This window comes from Sphaeramia orbicularis, chromosome 8 (assembly GCF_902148855.1).
Source record: "Sphaeramia orbicularis chromosome 8, fSphaOr1.1, whole genome shotgun sequence".
NCBI classification, from domain to species: Eukaryota; Metazoa; Chordata; class Actinopteri; order Kurtiformes; family Apogonidae; genus Sphaeramia; species Sphaeramia orbicularis.
The window spans coordinates 49,222,475-49,240,977 of record NC_043964.1 but is presented as its reverse complement, the minus strand read 5'-3'; the positions used below and the strand labels follow the sequence as shown (position 1 = coordinate 49,240,977).

Genomic DNA, 18,503 nt, shown 5'->3' with positions numbered 1-18,503 from the left:
GGTCTTTTGGCTCCAAACAGATTGTTGTTCCATTTCTCTTCTAAACAGGCTCTTTAGATAGCAAAGGTTACAGATCCATGCAAAGTGAAAAAAAAATGCCTTATGTAACCAACTCACCTCAATCAGAAGATTTTTAGTCTTCAAATTTACAGTCTGATTGAAATGAGTCAGCTGAACATTTGCATTCTAGGTGACATGATGAGTTTTAAGGAGGGACAGAAACGTGGCAGTAGTAGATGAAACCAATCTGTGGCTAATACAACTTATCTGTTAGTGGAAAAATAGACATAAAACAAAATAAACAAATATAAAAAAACATCTGTATTGCTGTCAATTATCAGCCATTGGCCAAATGTTATGTTAAACACTGGTATGGGCCCACAATTTCAGTTCCAGTGCCTCCCAAGTTGTCACACAACAGTGGAGCTTTTCCCACACACGTGCTGTGTTACCTGACAAGATCTATTCAAATGGATAGAGCCAAGCTACAAATTTTCATGCACAGCCATTGCTGTAACAACAGCAAGTGCTAATACAGAGCAGTTCGGTACCTGGTTCAGCTTTTGTTAGGTAAGGACAAACCATAGTAGCTGTGCAAAGACTGTCCACTTTCAAGGAGTCAGAAATGGTGACTGTGAAAGCAGTACACTGCACTTTATTGTCCATGGTTGGCAGGTCTGCTATACTTGTCTGTTTTTATCTTTGCTGTCTATGTGACTGTGTCCCGTCTTTTTTCTCTCTTTCCCTTTTCTCCATTTCCCTCTGTGTATGTATGTGTATGCGTGTGTGTGCGTGCGTGTGTGTATGTGTGTGTGTGTGCGCATGCATGTGTGTTTTGGTTTGATTGTGTGTCCGTCTCCTGTCCTCTACCATGATTGAACATTTACAGAGATCTGGAACAGCCCACTGAGACCTCTGACTCCCTATTGGTGGAGGGTTCTGGTGACTCAGAGTAAGGGCCGAGTAGTAAATTACAGAATTAGCTGTAAAACAATGGTGACTGCACATCTTATGTTTTATTACACAGGTAACAGGCCAGTAGTATTTTACATTAAAATGAATGACTAGGTTTATGTACATGTGCCCTCTAGATTATATTAAAACCACCTGGTTTGTTTCTGAGACAAAGGAATCGATGGCAGAAAGACTATCAAATGATATGATCAACTCTCATCTGCACTGAGCCCTGAACCAGAGACGCTGTAGTTTATTGTTAGAACTATTAACCACCAAATTTTAATGTTTTATGTTTCAGTAAGCCACTGTTTTTAAATGTTTGCACATAAAAATTCTATTGTCCTGTTTCCACTGGCCTTTATACTGTCCTTCATCAGTGATTAAGGTTTAGTGTTGTGGAGTGACACAAAACAAACAGGATTGTTTCTTAAAACTACAGTATATACAGTAGGTAAAGTAAGTAGTGAACACGTCACAATTTTTGTCAGTATATATACAGTATTTCTAAAGGTGCTACTGTCATGAAATTTTGGAGCTACCGTTGGGATCTTAATCCAGACGTCTCACCATTAACCACAACCAAGTACCCCTTGCAAGATTTCTGATGGAGAAGTGAAAATGATTATCAGAATGGTTGTCCAACAGCCAAGGACCACTTGTGCAGAGCTTCAGAAAGACCTAGAATTAGCTGGTACAATTATTTCAACGAAAATGGAAGAGGAAAGACAGTTTCAAAGAAAAGTATCCACGCTCACTGCACAGGACTCCACTGTTGAAGAAAAAACATGTTGAAGCTGGTTTAAAATGTAGACCAGTCTGTGAACTACTGGGAGACTAGTCTGGTCAGATGATGCCAAACTTAAACTCCATGCTGCTGCACATCATTCCAAAAACAGCCTAAAACCAGTGAAGTCTGGAAGTGGAAACATTGTGTGAGGCTGTTGGCGTACGGTGCTGGCAAACATCATATAGTTGAAGGAAGGATGAATGGAAAAATATTCTTGATAAAAATCTGCTGCTGTCAATCAGGACGATGATGATAAAACAAGGGTGGACCTTTGATCCCAAACATTCAGCCAAGGAAACTGTCAGTTGATTTCAGAGACAGATAATCCAGCTGCTAGAATTACCCTCCTGACTTGAATCCGATAGAACATCTGTGGCTGAAATCACCTCAATCACCATCAACTAGTTTGTCCAAACAGGAGGCGTCGACACGGTCATTACCACCAAAGGCCTCGGTATGAAGTATTCAATACAATACTTTTCCCAGCACTATCCCACTTACTTTTTTTAGTTTCTTTGTATATATGGATTACTTGGTAATCCAACATCTGGTGAAAATGTCATATCAATAGCACCTTTACAAATATTTTTACTGAGAAGAATGGTGACGTGTTTAATACTTATTTTACGCGCTGTAGCCTTTTATAAAGTTGTGACCAAAGGTTTTGTCAATAACACATATTGACTCTTTGCGTAAATGTGATTTATTTGCTGAGAAATCTTCGAAACTTGCTTAAAATGACCTTAAAAAACCATATATTTTATTCAGATATGTTTGTTTTTTTTGTGAGTGTATTTACGTGCAGAACCAAAACATCTCTTTACATTTATACTGACTGTGTCACACTCAGTTGTTACACATTGTAAGTACTTCTTTATATAGTGGAATTGTTCATTTACAGGCTGAAGTTGGATGCTTTTACTAACCAGCTCTGCATTTTCTCCATTTTTATCCCTCTTTCTGCTTATTTCATTTCACACTATGGCCAAATCTTTACCACCGTGCCCCTGCATCGTCTGTGTTTGGATGGCTTTTCCGTCTTTTTTTTTTTTTTTTTCCTTTTTCGTTTTTACCTCAATGGTCCCGTTCCCCATCTGTTCCCATCCTCTGTCCTGTGGGCTGTGTCCTGGTCCCTGTTCTATCCTTTGACCTCTCAGCTCTGCTCCTCCCTCTGAGGATCCTGCTCCTCCTCTGTCTGAGGCAGACGAACTTCTTAACAAGTAAGCGCTCTCTTTCTCTGTGCACGCCTCATTGTGCACAAGTAACAGAAGCTTTGATTGACTGATGTGAGAAGGGTTTTACTTCTTCTAAAAGTAAGAAGCAGTTAACTGAAGAAAAGCCACAGTTTCTTACTTGGTATGAGCTAGAGTTCTAATACTGCACAAAATTCACTGTTTGGTACAAACCTTTGTTTTGAGGTGAGGTCACAAGTTATGTTGTGGTCTAAATGAACAATATTTTCACAATAAAGAAGACTACTGTCAGTAAGAAGCAACATGTTTTCTCAAGTGTTAAATTAAAGGACAAGTACAAAATGTTCATTGCCCCTCAAAGACCCAAACAGCTACTGACGACCAAAATCATCTACTGATTTAAAATGTTGGATAACTTCTGAACCACTAAACCTGTTGATACGTTGAAATAATTAAGGAATAATACAGTTTGTCGTCTTTTCATGGTCATCATATATAACCTTTTTGGATGTTCAGGGCTCCATAGTTACCGTGGGGAAACAGTCATCTTCTGTAACATTGATTCACCAGTGAAACCCATGGTGTTGGATCAGTGACAGTGGATGGAGACACTAGTTTATATGTTCAGTTAATGATATATTTTGATGAAAAAGTCACTTTTTCTTCAGTTTTCTCCTTTTGATAAAATTACTTTTGAATTTGCTCTGAGCTTTTATGAACATCTACATGATCAGTAAAAATATATATATATAGGAAAATACATAATTTTCACTGGAAAATGTAAAATAAAGACAACAATATTATAATCAGTTGGGGGTGAATTACTTCAGAAAGGTTAAATGAAGAGGAAAAATTAATTTGGATTGAGAAGTTTTTGAGAAACACCCTTGGTGTTTACTAAGCCCTAAATTCCCTGTGTCCCACAGGTTTGTATGCAAGAACAATGGAGTTCTGTTTGAGAACCAGCTTCTTCAGATTGGAATCAAGTCAGAGTATCGTCAAAATCTGGGTGAGTTTTATTAAAATTCTTGGTGAACAATCTGAACAGGCGTGGTCTATGATGCTCACTGAGAGGGATATCATTTCTCATTTAAAGTACAGTCTACTAGCTATATTTTCATTTAGTCACACACAATGAAAACAATTCTAAATATTATGTTGTACATCTGCAGTTAGGTCTACCTCTGAATCCACTTAAAACTTACACACTGGACCTTTAATCACTTTTACATATGAATCAATGAGCCCATTTACATCTATACTGATACTCTGATCATTATCAAATTTCTGGAGTTATCAGATTATTCAAATGATGATGTAAACAAAATAGTCTGATATGTTTTATTAGATAACAGCAGTTTTCTGATTGTGAGAAATGGATTTCTCCTCAGTACTCCGATATCTTCCTGCATATGTAAGAGTTAATCTGATTTATTTTGTTCTTTTACACGAGTGCGTATAAAAATAGTTAATTGTTGGAAACAGAAGTGACATACTCAAACGTGAGCGGAAGACAACAGGAAGTTTGAGTGTACCATCACTATATACGTACATACTCCAAAAAAAATCCCATAATGGACTGGAGCATCTAAACCAGGGTTGATGATTGGATTTCTGAAGTGCATGTAAATGTGTCAGATCTGAGTATTATAGTCATGTAAACAGGCCCAATAGCATGCAGGGTAAATACTCACTCGTGTTTTGACCTGTGAGGAACCACAAGTTCTAGATGGGCTAGTTTTTATGCTGGGGAGAGCTGACTTTTGGGAACAGATGTTGGTCTATATGAAAACTGTAAGTAACTGACAAAGCTTTTCCCAACTGTGTCTGTTTCAGGGAGAATGTACTTATTCTTTGGAAATAAGACATCTGTGCAGTTTGCCAGTTTCACCACAACAGTGAGCTGTCCTGGAGAACTGCAGTCTCATATCCTTTTGGTGTACTTATGTTCTAGTATGTTCTGAAAGCTTCACATGGGTAAGACTCTTATTGAATAGTGGAGGATAAGGTTGTCCACTATTAAATGAATAATGCACTTTTATCATTACTTTTTTACACATCTCCTCTACGAAAAGCTCTCAGTTCAGCTTATGGTCGAGGCGTTTGACTTTTCTGTGTGTGTTACGGTCTTATGGTCCTTGACAACCGGCCACAGCTCAATGTTCAGACCAAGCCGGTGGAACCCCTGGTAGAAGGAGGCGCTCAGATCCAACAGGTGCTCAACATTGAGTGTCTGACAGACTTCTCTGAAGCCCCGCTGCTTAACATCAAGTTCAGGTAAGCTTATGCAACCAACCATCAAACTGTACAAGTGTTCACTCAGGAGGAGGGGGAGGAGTAGCAGGGGGAGGGAGGACGAGAGGAGGCTGAGATGGACCAGAATATCTCTGCTTTACTAGTGGGACTGTCAAGTTTTTCTATTGTGCATTCTTCTTCTCCTCCTCCTCCTCCTTCTTCTTCCTCTCTTTAAAAAGTCTTTCAAAGGTCTTAAATTTGATATGATAGGTCTTAAATTATGTTGCCATAAACTTGTTCGCTGTGATGTGTGTGGGAAATGTCCAAGCTGCAAAGAAAGTAAAATTAGTCGTCTCAGTTCCACCTGTTCCAACCCGACAATTTATACTGACATTAGGAACCAATTATCGATAACTTTACAGCCCCCGGTGAGAAATGATCACAGAACATTCAGCCCAACACATGTGCACATGAGCTGACTTTGGGAACTTTAAGGGATGGCTCGCAAGCGAAAAGTAACCATGGGAAGCGCAAATTTAATAATTCCTGGTTGGAAAAAGACCATTTTTGACCTGGTTGACGTGAGTGAAGGAACAGCTGTGAAATGGGGATTAATCGCTCCGTGTTACGGACAAGACAGTGAGTGTCAATTGGACAGTGCCTGTGTTTTAAATTGCTGCGACCTCAATTAAATTTTGCACTTTAAAAAACGGTCTAACTTTTCTGTTATTACTGTATTACTTAGTGTTTGTTTTAAACTATTGTTATGTTATTACCTGTTTGTAAAACGTGTTTTCTTTCATGGCATGAGCTGCTGACCTCTTGACCAGGTCACCCTTGTAAAAGAGATCTTAATCTCAATGGGACTTTATCTGGTTAAATAAAGGTCTAATAAGTTTTGGGGGGGGTTGTTAAGTTCTATTCAAAATAGTGTTGAAAAGTCTTAAATTTAACTTGTAGAAACCTGTAGGCACCCTGAAGAAGACTTATTTACTTTACTTCTATCACTACCAGTACTTTCTAATATTCAAATGCCAAATGCAATATGTAACTGTTCTTACTAAAAAGGACAGAGCCCCCTCTTCTGTCAGGGAGCTATTATTACAGTCATACCAAAAGACTAAAATAAACTTCAGTCAGTATAGACCCATGTCGGTGCTAAGAGCTTCAGTGCTGGACTACAAAATATACACATCAGTAATAGCTAGAAGACTTTAGAATATCTCACCCACTTATTAGCCTAGACCAGACAGGATTTATCCAGCAAAGGCAGACACATGACACTATTAGATAGACAGACTTTATTGATCCCAAACTGGGAAACTGCAATGCAGCAGTAGCTTGAGACACAGTAAAAGTAGAATACAAGAATAAAAATAGAACACAAGAGCAAACACACTATACATGATAAATTAGAAGTCTAAAAACAGAACTGGGGGAAAAAACAAAAATGTAGACAAACAGTAAGTAACAATAAACTGTAATGCCTGAAGTAAAATGGAATTTTTCAGTAGAGTGAAGGTGCATAAATGACATTAGGGTGCATAGTGGAAATGGGTTTATGATCGGGGTTTAAACACCAGGCAGAAGTGGGTTTAGAAATTAGATTAACACTGCAATTATTAATGGGTTAGGGAATTGTTAATAGGATGGTGAACACTTATGGCCTAATCACAAGAACGCGCTCTATATGAGGCTTTGAATTGTTTGGTGTGTTTGTTTTGGTGTAGTTGTTTTGAAGTCATTAAAAGTGATCGCTAACAATATTATTTTGCTGCTGCACTTAATTAGGGACTAGCGAAGTGTATTTATTCAACAGTGTTTTGACAGTGAAAGAGTTGGTAAATATTTCAGTTCTTGAGCTGAAAATGTCTGGCCACCCTTTGTCTAAATGGGACTCCAGACAAATATTGAATATCTTAATGTCTTATTGTGTATACCTGTATGTGTGTGTGTGCAGATATGGAGGAGCTCTGCAGAACTTGACCCTGAAGCTCCCTGTCACTATCAACAAGTTTTTTCAGCCAACTGAGATGGCCTCACATGACTTCTTTCAGCGCTGGAAACAGCTCAGCCAGTGAGTGTGTTTTTTGTGTCTGATGTGTTTTTGACAGTTCATTTCAGTTTTCTGATTTTACAAGTGAAAGCTCTTGTTTGACCTCTTCCCAGGCCACAGCAAGAAGCACAAAAGATCTTCAAGGCCAACCACAGCATGGACACTGAAGTACTTAAGGCCAAGGTATACAGACACAAACATGATCAAACGTCTGGGAGTAAAGACTGCGTACATCAGAATATACAGTGCTCAAAACTGAAGCAAAACTCAAAGCTTGAGATTTGAGAAGAGGTCTAAATCAGGTTTTGTCATTCCATCATTTGCACCTCACTGTAGTTAAACTACAACTGAATGAGATTTTTTTCAATATTTTATTTGCCCTTTAACCCATGAGACATTATTTTAATGAGACGTGCTGCTGGGAATTGTCGTCTGTTTCAGGTTCATAATAGCTGTTGTGAGTATGTGATTGTGTTCGTTTTCTTCAGTGGTTTGGTTTTACTGTGTGTTTTATGGTCAAAACAGGGTGGAACACCAGAAAAAACAGAGAGGAATTGAAGTTTGACAGGTTTTTACTAAACTCAGAATTTACATCAATAAGAGATTTAGGATGTTGAACATGAACTGAACTGGAACACACTGAACAAGGATTAGAATTTTGGCCCAGTAGTTTTTTTATTTGGTTTTTTGCTGACTTTTTTATTTTTTTTTCCAAATCAGTCGAGCTGCTTTTTGGCACCTGGTTGAACTCCAAAAAGCAGTTACACGGTCAAAACTTGGTAAAAACACAGTAAAAAAATAAAGGAAAATCATGACAACACCGCAAACAACACTAAAAACAAGGAAAAAACGGTGTTACAAAAAAAAAAAAGCCAAACCATCTGTTTTTACAGTGAGTTGGTCTCATTCACTGATTTGGGTTTGCCCCCCATTCCACAGGCAGCGGGGGGGGGGGGGGGGGGGGGGGGGGGGTGTCTACTGAGTATGCTCAGATGTCTATGGAAAGCACAAGGTCAATTCTATCAGCACGTTTTGAAAATTTTCTATTGAGCAAATGGTTGAATTTTTAGGAATATTTCAAATAAATCATTTATTCAGAGCGCTCACCACAGACACGCCAGGGGTTAAAGGGTTAACTTTTGCAAGAGCTGTAGACATAAATGGTGTGTGTGACTCAACTCCTCAATAATTTTATTTGACACAGTGACCATTGTAACCAGCAAAAATATTACAAATATTACATAATCTGAGCGTGGCCTTATGCTTTTGTTTGTTTTCTCTAATGTGTGTAGCTTCTGGGATTGGGAACGGCCCTGCTGGACAATGTCGATCCAAATCCAGAGAACTACGTGTGTGCTGGAGTGATTCAGACTAAGAGCCAGCAGGTTGGCTGTCTGCTGAGGCTGGAGCCCAACGCCCAGGCACAGGTACATGTACAACGCACTCCGACATGGTCTCAGTGGGTCAGTCATTATGGCAGATCATATGGAAGGCTGCCAGTGCTGTGGCATATTTCCTGTTGAGGCCCACAGGATCCCCTAGTACTCTAAGCCACATGGTTTTGTTGTCGTTGTTATACCCCTGCCCGCCCCAGAGGGCAGGGGTCTACAGAAATACCAGGTATTCTGTCTGTCCGGCCAAGATTTTTGTTCATCCCATTTCGCGGACACTGTTCACCTAATTCTTTTCTAATTTCACAAACATGTTCTTTATCACTAGAAGAGGTGCACTGAACAGTCTGATGGCTGAATTAAAGTTTTTGGATTTTTTTACAAATATTTGAAAATTTCAATTTAGAAAATTATTATAATAATAATAATAATAAAATTACTTGGATACTTTATATATATATATGTGTGTGTGTGTGTGTGTATATATTTATTTATTTGTGTGTGTGCATATTATAATATAATTACATATTTATTATTATTAATACAGTATTATTTATTTCTACTAGTACTTCTAATTGCAAATACCTGTTTTTCACTACAGTTTTTATAGTTATCGTTATTACTTTTTCCTTTCCTTTTGTCTTTTAATATGTCTTATGTGTGCACATTTGGTGTTGTGCTGCTAGTGGAACCTGCCTAAGGGATCAATAAAATTTAATCTAATCTAATCTAAAACCAGAGGACTGCAACCAAAACATCTCAACTCCCCCTGGTGGCAAGCAGTGAGATATGCTGCCGTCTGATTTTATTTTTTATTTTCCTTGTTTTTTGCTGTGTTCTGGACTTCTTTTTGTTATCCTGCTGTCTGAACCACCCCCTTTCACCCCTTTATTTATTATTATTTATTTTATTAACCTTTATGAAACCAGGAAAAAAATCCCATTGGGATTAAGAACCTCTTTTACAAGGGTCCTGGCCAAGATAGGCAGCAGCAAATACAACGCACAGTTACAAGATTTTAGTTAACAATAGTTAGTAAAAATTAAAAAACATAAAAAAAAACATTTACAGGCAGATTAAGAAAAACAGGTGTAAGTTATGGAGTCAGCCTTAAGAACTCTGTTTGGATTTAAAGCACCCAATAGAAGTAACTCAGTTTCCAGTCATTCTGCAGCTGGTTCCGTGCATAAGGTGCAGAGTAAACAAAGCTTTTTGACCCAGTTCTGTACGGGCGTATGGAACAGCTAGCAATAAATGATCATTAGTGCGGAGAGAATAAATGTCGGGGGGGGGGGGGGGGGGATATGTGTGTGTGTATATATACATATATATATATTTTAATACATATATATATATATATATATATATATATATATATAATACAGAGAATAAATCTAAGAGTCCATGGTGGTCCATGGTCAGTAAACTGTTTACTTTGTCTTGTTTGGTATAATTTTTTCCAGCACAACCTCACTTGTTTACAGTTGTTTTTTTCATTTGAAATGAATGAACATATAAATTGAAAACTTCAGAAAAATAATTACCAATTTTAGTAAATAATAAACTTATATACAACTATTTATATGAAAATGCAGGCAATGCCTCAGGCATTTTTAGGAAAAACTATATACAACAAGTGTTCAGAGAACGCAAACCTCTGCCAAGCACCCTGTACGGTGTGCATGTGTGGATCGACTATTTCTTTTGAAATTAAACAGTTTCAACGTTGTTCCATACAGCAAAAAAAGTTGAAGCTTGGTACCAGTCGTGTATGTCAAATTATATTAAATTCCAATCTATCTGTTGAGTTACAATGAAAAATGTGTCATAAATGGGATTTTCAGTGTTAAATTGAAATGTTCACAGAGTCCACATTCCACAGTGGATGTGGACAATTTTGTGCCAGATACAAGATATTGTTATAAGCTACGGGTGGATCAAATTGGAGGCTAACCGGAGTCATTTTGAATTTTTAATGAATTTTCGAAAATTGCTCAATGATGAGAGACAGGAAAATTTGAGATTTTGTGACCTTGAACTTTGGCTTTTAGGCCCAAAATTTAATGGGTTGGACCCAGGGCCTAGGCCTATCTGGGGGTAAAATTTGGTAAAGATGGTTGTAATAGTTTTCCCGCAAAGTTGCTAACAAATAAACACACAAACAAACACACAAAGCAAAGTGATCACAATACCTCCTGGTGAAGGTAACTATTTACAAAACAATCTGGTGTCACAGTATGATGGACAAACATGTTCAACCGATCATGTTACAACTCTGAAAATGTTGTACAACTATTTATAACAACAATCATGGGTCACAAGATGCCACACATCTGATTGGTTAATGTCAAAATGCACCTTTTTTTATGTATTTTTTCATGCAACTACTTCCCGTAGACCTTGTTTTTACCGTCTCTTCCTGCACCAAACATGATGACAATATTGCAGAAAATTCAGTTTTTATTGTGTATCATGAGTCTGGTTTTATTGACTTTTCAACACAATTGACTTCACAGTTTTACTTTAACATCTGCCCTTTCACACAAGTTGAAATGAAGACTCAGTGCTGCTCCATCTGCTGATACGTCGTTTTAAATTGGGTATGTTATTTGGACCTGTGGGTGCATCCAGGGACTCTGAAGGGTTAATTCAAGTAAAATCCTCTTACAGAACAAGGCTGGGGCTAAGTGGCCATCTTCCTCCACCAGGTGGGGTAATTTTTTTTGGCCACATTGCCCAGCCCTAATGAACAGTAAACCTGGTCCTGTCAGCATTGTCATTCCTAGTATGTGAGAGTGTCTGGTACTGAGCTAATCCTAATCATGCTATCTGTGTTTGTGTGTTTGCACAGATGTATCGTCTGACACTGCGCTGCAGCAAGGACTCTGTGTCCAAGCGTCTCTGCGAGCTCTTGGCTGAACAGTTCTAAACTCCAGATCCCCCATCATGACCAGTGCTCCCACCTTTCCCACCAGCGACCTTTCCCTGACCTCCCCAACCAAGAATCTTTGAGTAAAAAAAGATGTAACCTACATAAGGGAAAAAGCAGCCGCTGCTCGCTGCAGTGGCCATATTAGTGTCATTATTATTGTCCCAAGTTCTGATTCCAGTTCATCTTCTACATGTTTATTAACATTATGCTACATTCTTGTTTTTGTTGGTGTTTACCTGTGTAGCTGGTGTGTGCGTGGCCAGGAATGTGTGTATGCATCCCACAGTTGTGCTGGGTTCCCATTCTGTACCATCCTAACTGCTCAATAGTACTGATGCAGGGTGTGTTTGTGTGAATGTGTGTGAAATAAATTGAACAGGCAGAACATTCCTCACAGGCGAATAGGAGAAGCTGTTAATTGCACACGTGCACTGCCCCTCCCGACACGTCCTTACCAGTATAACCTCTGGGATTCCTGCGAACACTGGTGGGGCCCACTAATGTAATGAAACCTGAGGGTTCAGTACTCTGCTCTCTGCTGATTTTACCCACTTCTTTTCTTCAAGCATTCCCAGAGAAAATGCACTTAAGGCTTTGGAATTACTTTGAGAACCCACAGCATGAGCCCTGGCTTTCTGAAGCCGTGTAATCAATCGCCCTTCATTTCAGTGTAGTACATTTGTTTATGTTATTGATATATCTGTAAATATGTGCCAGTGTATTACTTTATCACTTTTTTAAAACATTCCCATCCTGCTTGTTATGAAATCTGGTGATTATCCAAATCCAAGCCACCCTGTGTAGAAGGATGGACATAATACTAACTAAATGACGATCCAGGGATACAGTATTACACCAGTTCTTTTGACTTGTTAAGTGTGTCATGGACCCCGCTGGTCACTGCAGAGAGATTTACATTTACAAAACCCAACAATGTTGTACCCCTAAAGTCTTTGTCTTCAATATCCAGAATTTAAAAAAAAAAAGAACAAACATTTGATATCTCATCTTTGTGGTTCATTTAACTGTTTTGGGGTGGTTATGTTTGATTTTTGTAAGACTATTTCCCATCTGGTTAACTGTTCCAAACAGAATAGCACCTACTTCCTCAAATTTTTCAAAGGGAAAAGTCAGAGACGCACCGCCTGCTACAGCGACTAAACCCAGCATTGATTTATGTCTGATTCATCCCACACTGTACAGACACAGCAGTCTACAGTATACAGCAAATCTGCACACAGTCAGATTCTGTCTTCTCTGCCAAGCACTTACACAAAAAAATGACGACAACAACAACCACTACAGTAAATGTTAAGAGAACAGGACGATGTTAAAGAACTTTATAATGTTGTGATTCAGGCATCCGCAGCTGTTTCCCAAACTTCCTCTCATGCACAAGCACTGATGCGGGAGAGGATGCACACTTGGCTGTCCTTTTCAACCACAGGAGACTCTGTATTTGCGTGTGAATGTGTGTGAGACTGAGCGTTTAAGAAAAATAGCCTAAAGACATTTCTGATACATGGTCACATTACATTCTGTGGCTGTGCAGCAATCACAGGACATTGAATTTTGGTAGTGAAAAATGTAGTCATTTTGTCATTTCTGTGAGTTTGTGTGTGTGTGTGTTTGTTTGTGTGTGTGTGTGCGTGCGTGTGTGTGTCTATGCAGTATCAATTAGCTATCGCAGCCTCATGTATTGGTGTTAAAAACCTGTCCAATACCTGTGTTAGAATTAAGATTTACTCTGTAATGAAAAATGTGAAAGTAAAACTATGCCATATATCCAATAGCATGTCTAATGTCTTTATTGAATGTCACACTGGAATGTCAGCAGATGTGACTAAAGTCCACAAATCCTTAACCCTATAATGCCAAACAACATTTGAAGCCCTCTACATGATGAGTGTGATGGGTTTTTTACTTGGAAAAACCTGATGTATACAGTTAGATACATGCAATACACAGATATTACACCAGGGGGGAGGAATTCATTTACCAAAGGTCTTTTCAGTGACACAAGACTGTCATTAATGAGGAAGGAGGCAGAACTTTGTCAGTTTTGAAAATTAAGTTTTTGTTTGTTCAAAAATAATATTTGAGCATTGAGACCTGATGTATCAAATATGATACACAATTGAAACTCATACATGGAAAATGATATGTGGAAAAAAATTGTTTTGGTTGTTCAGAAGGACCAAGGCTCCAGTTTCAAAGAACTGGAATTTTCTGTCAATGACTTAGTGGTTGAGGCTTTACAGGGTTAATGGCAGAACTTGTGTTAATAATAATAATAGAGGTAAAAGTAGAAGTACTGATTAAATTTCTTGACTACAATCCAGGCTCTGGCATGTACATTTAACCATTAAAGACCACGACTATTTTTGTCACAACTTCCAAATTAGAATTTTTTTTTGTCTTTCCAAGTGATTTGTAACCATTTATCTGCATTTTTCAGTGAAAATCAGGTGTTTTCCTATATTTGCAAAGTGTCATGAGGTAACTTATGATTTGGTGATATATAAATAAAATGTAATCGGTATTTAGTTTACTGGTCTTGTAAATGCTCCAAACACCTCAGAGAAAATCGTTATTAATTTTCAGAGGTTATTAGGTCAAATTAGGAAAAACCTGGGGAAAAATGTACCTTTTCCACAAAATCTAGTATCATCAACTCGAGGACAATTTGTGCCCGTGGGACGTACTTTGACTTCCTTGACAATGAGCCCGTTTACATGACCATAAAAATCCGATTACTGGGAGTAATCTGATGTTTGCCGTAATCAGATGCAACGCGTTTACACACACTTCAGAAATGCAATAACTGAAAATCCCTGGTTCACATGTTTCAGTCCAATATTTGATTTCTTTCGGAGTATGTACGTACGTTACGATGTACACTTCCTGTCATTTCCGGCCTTGTCCTCGAGGGCTGGTATCCTGTTTTAGATATGTCCCTCTTCCAGCACAGCTGGTTCAATTAATGATCAGCTCATTATCAAGTTCTGCAGAAGCCTGATAATAATATAATGGCTTCCAGATGTGCCGGAAGAGGGAAATATCTAAAACATGTAGGATACTGGCCCTCAAGGACCGGAGTTGCCTACTCCTGGCCTACGATGTCAACGTTAGCTGTCCTAATGTGGGAGATAATAAGACTACAGAATACATGTTGCTGCTATCCTTCATTTCATTTCATTGTTTGTTTACCTTAGGCTCATGTTGTCCCTGCATAACTTCTGTTTATATAGATTTTTTTATTTTTATTTTTTTACACATGCACAGATGTAAAAAAAAAAAAAAAAAAGAAATCAGATTAACCTGTATACATGCATGAAGACATTTTATTTTTATTTAATCTTTATTTAACCAGGAAGAAAATCCCATTGAGATTAAGAACCTCTTTTCCAAGGGAGTCCTGGCCAAGAGGCAGCACAACACATAGTTACAACATACAGTTACATTATACAGTGACAACATACAGTAATTTACCGGACCAGTCAACCTATGTAAAACATGTGCATGTCATTGAGATATTCTCTAGCACTCTCAGTTTGGATTTAAAAGCATTCAGAGAGATCAGTTCAGTCAGTTTCCAGTCTCTTAGCAGCATATTCCATGAGCAAGGAGCAGAGTACACAAATGCCCTTTTTCCCAGCTCTGTACGGGCAAATGGCACAAAGAGGAGCAAATGTTCGTTTGATCTCAGACAATAAGATTCAGTATTTCTTCTTGTTATTAAACTGCAGATGTAGGGAGGCAGTAGCCCAAGTATGGCCTTGTAAATAAAAGTGTACCAGTGTCCCAGTCTCCTAGTGGACAGGGCAGGCCAATAATCTGATAACACCAGAAATAGGATAATGATTAGAGTATTGGTGTGCATTTTCCCCTGTAAGTCGCTTTGGAAAAAAGCGTCTGCCAAATGCGTAAACATGTAAACGGGCTCAGTGATCCACAACACAAGGCCACATCAGCCTATCTGTTAGCCTATCTGTTAGCCCATCCATTAGCTTTTATAACTTCTAACAAACACTTTGAGTATGTGCTGACGAACGTCTTACACCTCTCCATTGCAATCTTTGTCCATTCTTCACGTGCAAAAGCCTGTAGCTCAGTGATGTTTAGTGCCTTCTGTGATGCAACTGTCAGTGAGCCCGTTTACATGCACACTAATACTCCAATCACTTTCCAGTTTCTGGAGTTATAAGATTATTCAACTGATCATGTAAACAGTATAATCAGATACCAGCAGTAATCTGATTATGAAATCAGAGAAACACCTGGATTTCTCCCCAGTACTCTGATGTCTTTGTGCATGTATATTTCAGGGTAGAGACTGCGATCTGGTAGGATCGGCGATTCTACCAGTAGAGACTCCGATCGTAGTCTCTACCAGTAGAAACTCCGATCGGAGTCTCTACTGGTAGAATCACCGATCCTACCAGATCGCAGTCTCTACCCTTACATATACATGTTAATCTGAGCTATTTAGTTCTTTTACATCTGTACATGTGTAAAAACAATTCAATTCATTAGTTACATAGTGTTTTTTTTTTTTTTGTTTTTTTTTTTTTTATAGGGTTCATACAGGTGCTTTAAATCCTTGAAAGTGATTGTAATTATAATTCTGTGATGTGATTTATTTCTTTATTTTTAATATTAACTCAAACCAAAGCTACTTACAGAGAGGTAATACATCTTGAAAAATAAGACTTTATGTCAAAAAAGAAAAATAGTGGGTGCTCTCAGGTCGACTCCAGGTACATTTTTATCTTAATCTTTGTCTTGGTGCGAGTGTGTCTGAAGAATGCCAAGTGGCTTCCCCTTTTTTGACAAAACTTTGTGTTCTCCTTTAATTTCTAAACTTTTTGCTATTATGAAACATAATCTTAGATGTTTATAGCATAATACAATGTACATCATTGTGATAATAAGTGACAAAAAAAATCATGAGTATACATATTCTTATAGATATAGATTTTACCCCAGTGATAAGGGGCTGTGCTAGAAAAAAAATTAAAATGACCCTTAAAAGTGCTTGAATTTGACCTTGAAAATATGTACAAACCCTGTATTATTATTAGTAGTAGTAATAGTATTTGTTTTCTTTATTTATTTATGTAATCTTATACCCAAGGTCCTTCAGGTGTGATGAAATAATCTCGTCTCTCAGCTTTTGTGGAGGCTCTTTTGTCTTTGTCATGTGTGGGGTTCATATATGCATCACACTTAATGCAAAAGATGGATCATTATAGAGTTCCCAAAGGCCTGATTATGTGTCATTTCTACTTTAGATCATATAAAACTGTCAGAAAGATTAAAAAAACAAAACAAAAACAAAATGAAAAAAAAAAATGTATAGGGTTTAAATAATTGTGACATGCTATCTTAACAAAATGTACTGTTACACACAAATAGTACATCATTTATTTTTTCTGTGTTGATTTTATGTGTCACTCAGGTGATAAAGAAGTCATCCAAGGCAGGATACTGTTCTTTGAAAAAACTTTAAATCATTGGGACGGTTGAATATTTGTGATTGCAATTGCAGGTAGTTAAGTTAATTAAGTTTCTTCTAAGAAACTTTCATGTCATTATAGAAGCATTTTAAGTACATGGGGTTTACTGTGACTAAAGTAAATGAGAGTTCATGTTGTTTGTTGTGAGAATGCCAGAGATTTTCCTCAGGTACGTGAATGACAACAACCTCTGGCAGTTGTTCAGGTACATTCCTGGAAGGAGGGAGGAAGATGGAGGATAAAAGCGGCAGGAAGAACCAGTTTGATCTGTTTGTCTTAAGGTAAAATCACGTCAGCTCGAATGTGATGGTGTTGACTGTTCTGGGCCTATGACTGCTGTATGTATTTGAGGAGTAGATTTGGTAATGGGAACAAAGGGGTATAGAGAGTGGTAAAGGGTCGGTATCCTAACAACTCTAACAACACCTAAAGTTCAAGTACAAAAAGCATTTACATATGTTCTTTGTGTTTAATGTGAACAACATACTGAACGAGGTCTAACCTGCAGCCCCTTACATAGACCCCTTAGCGCCTTATATAATAGAGACAGATTTAGAAAATGACACATTTGAGGAATACTGAAAAATGTTTAAAGGGGTCATATTTTACTAAACCCACTTTTATTAGTCTTTGGTTCATTCATTTGTGTATTTGGACCCTAATAGTTCCAAAAGTTTGAATTTGAACCCTCCAGGTGCTGCAAAGCTAGCTTTACATTCATTCTGGCAAAAATCAAATGGATTTCTACAACCTGTTTTAATTCCTGCTTAGTTTGTTACATCTATAACTAGTTTCGTCGCAATATTTGCACATATAAGGTCAAGACTTCCGTCAAACATTTCTCCGAGTACAACATAATTGTTTATCAGCAGCAGTGGTTGTAGGCCATACTGAAAATATGTCCAAACTCCGATCAGATTACCGAAAATGTTCAGTTGTTAGTTGTATAGAACACAAGTCACAACACCAACCTCCAGCCTCTGAACATGTAAGAAAGGCCAGGGTGAATTTTATTTGTTGTGGGAATATTCCTACAACTGTGGGAAAATCAGCAATACAGCGAGGGATCTGCCTTAAAGGTGCGGGAGACTTTGGTGACGAATTTTTCATCAAATCTGTAAAACCTCAGTCGTAGCCTAAGTATCACGAATGTGTAAGTCTTTCTGTGACTACTCACCTGAATCTCTTGCATTACAGTGAACAATTTCAAAGTGCCATCCACCATAAACAGTGCATGTGTTTACAAACAGAGCCAGTAGATAACTCAGGCATTTTTGGAATTTTGTCGCTACGTGCATGGTGGGAAAGGGAGGCTCGTGCAGCCGCCTGCAGCAGCAGCGTTTCCGCCTCGTGTCTGTTGCTGTCAGGTGGCTGCGCAAGTCTCCGTTTCCCACAATGCAAACAAAAACTCGGGCATCTTCCGAAGATGCCCG

General features: G+C 38.2%; 1 protein-coding gene across 6 annotated transcripts in view; it reads left to right on the top strand.

The window, feature by feature from the left end:
- The window catches only part of ap2a1 (adaptor related protein complex 2 subunit alpha 1), a 35,336-nt gene extending 21,995 nt beyond the window's left edge, over nucleotides 1-13,341 (top strand). The window contains exons 14-22 of one of the 6 annotated variants that reach the window (XM_030141515.1): nucleotides 890-952; nucleotides 2,902-2,964; nucleotides 3,864-3,946; nucleotides 4,774-4,863; nucleotides 5,091-5,214; nucleotides 7,133-7,249; nucleotides 7,342-7,411; nucleotides 8,521-8,661; nucleotides 11,471-13,341. In XM_030141515.1, coding sequence (XP_029997375.1) covers nucleotides 890-952; nucleotides 2,902-2,964; nucleotides 3,864-3,946; nucleotides 4,774-4,863; nucleotides 5,091-5,214; nucleotides 7,133-7,249; nucleotides 7,342-7,411; nucleotides 8,521-8,661; nucleotides 11,471-11,548 — 829 coding nt within the window. In that variant the 3' untranslated portion in view covers nucleotides 11,549-13,341. The remainder of the gene's footprint in view (nucleotides 1-889; nucleotides 953-2,901; nucleotides 2,965-3,863; nucleotides 3,947-4,773; nucleotides 4,864-5,090; nucleotides 5,215-7,132; nucleotides 7,250-7,341; nucleotides 7,412-8,520; nucleotides 8,662-11,470) is intronic. The other 5 variants (XM_030141516.1, XM_030141517.1, XM_030141518.1 and 2 more) reach the window with 5 other exon arrangements.
- The last annotated feature ends 5,162 nt before the right edge of the window (nucleotides 13,342-18,503 follow it).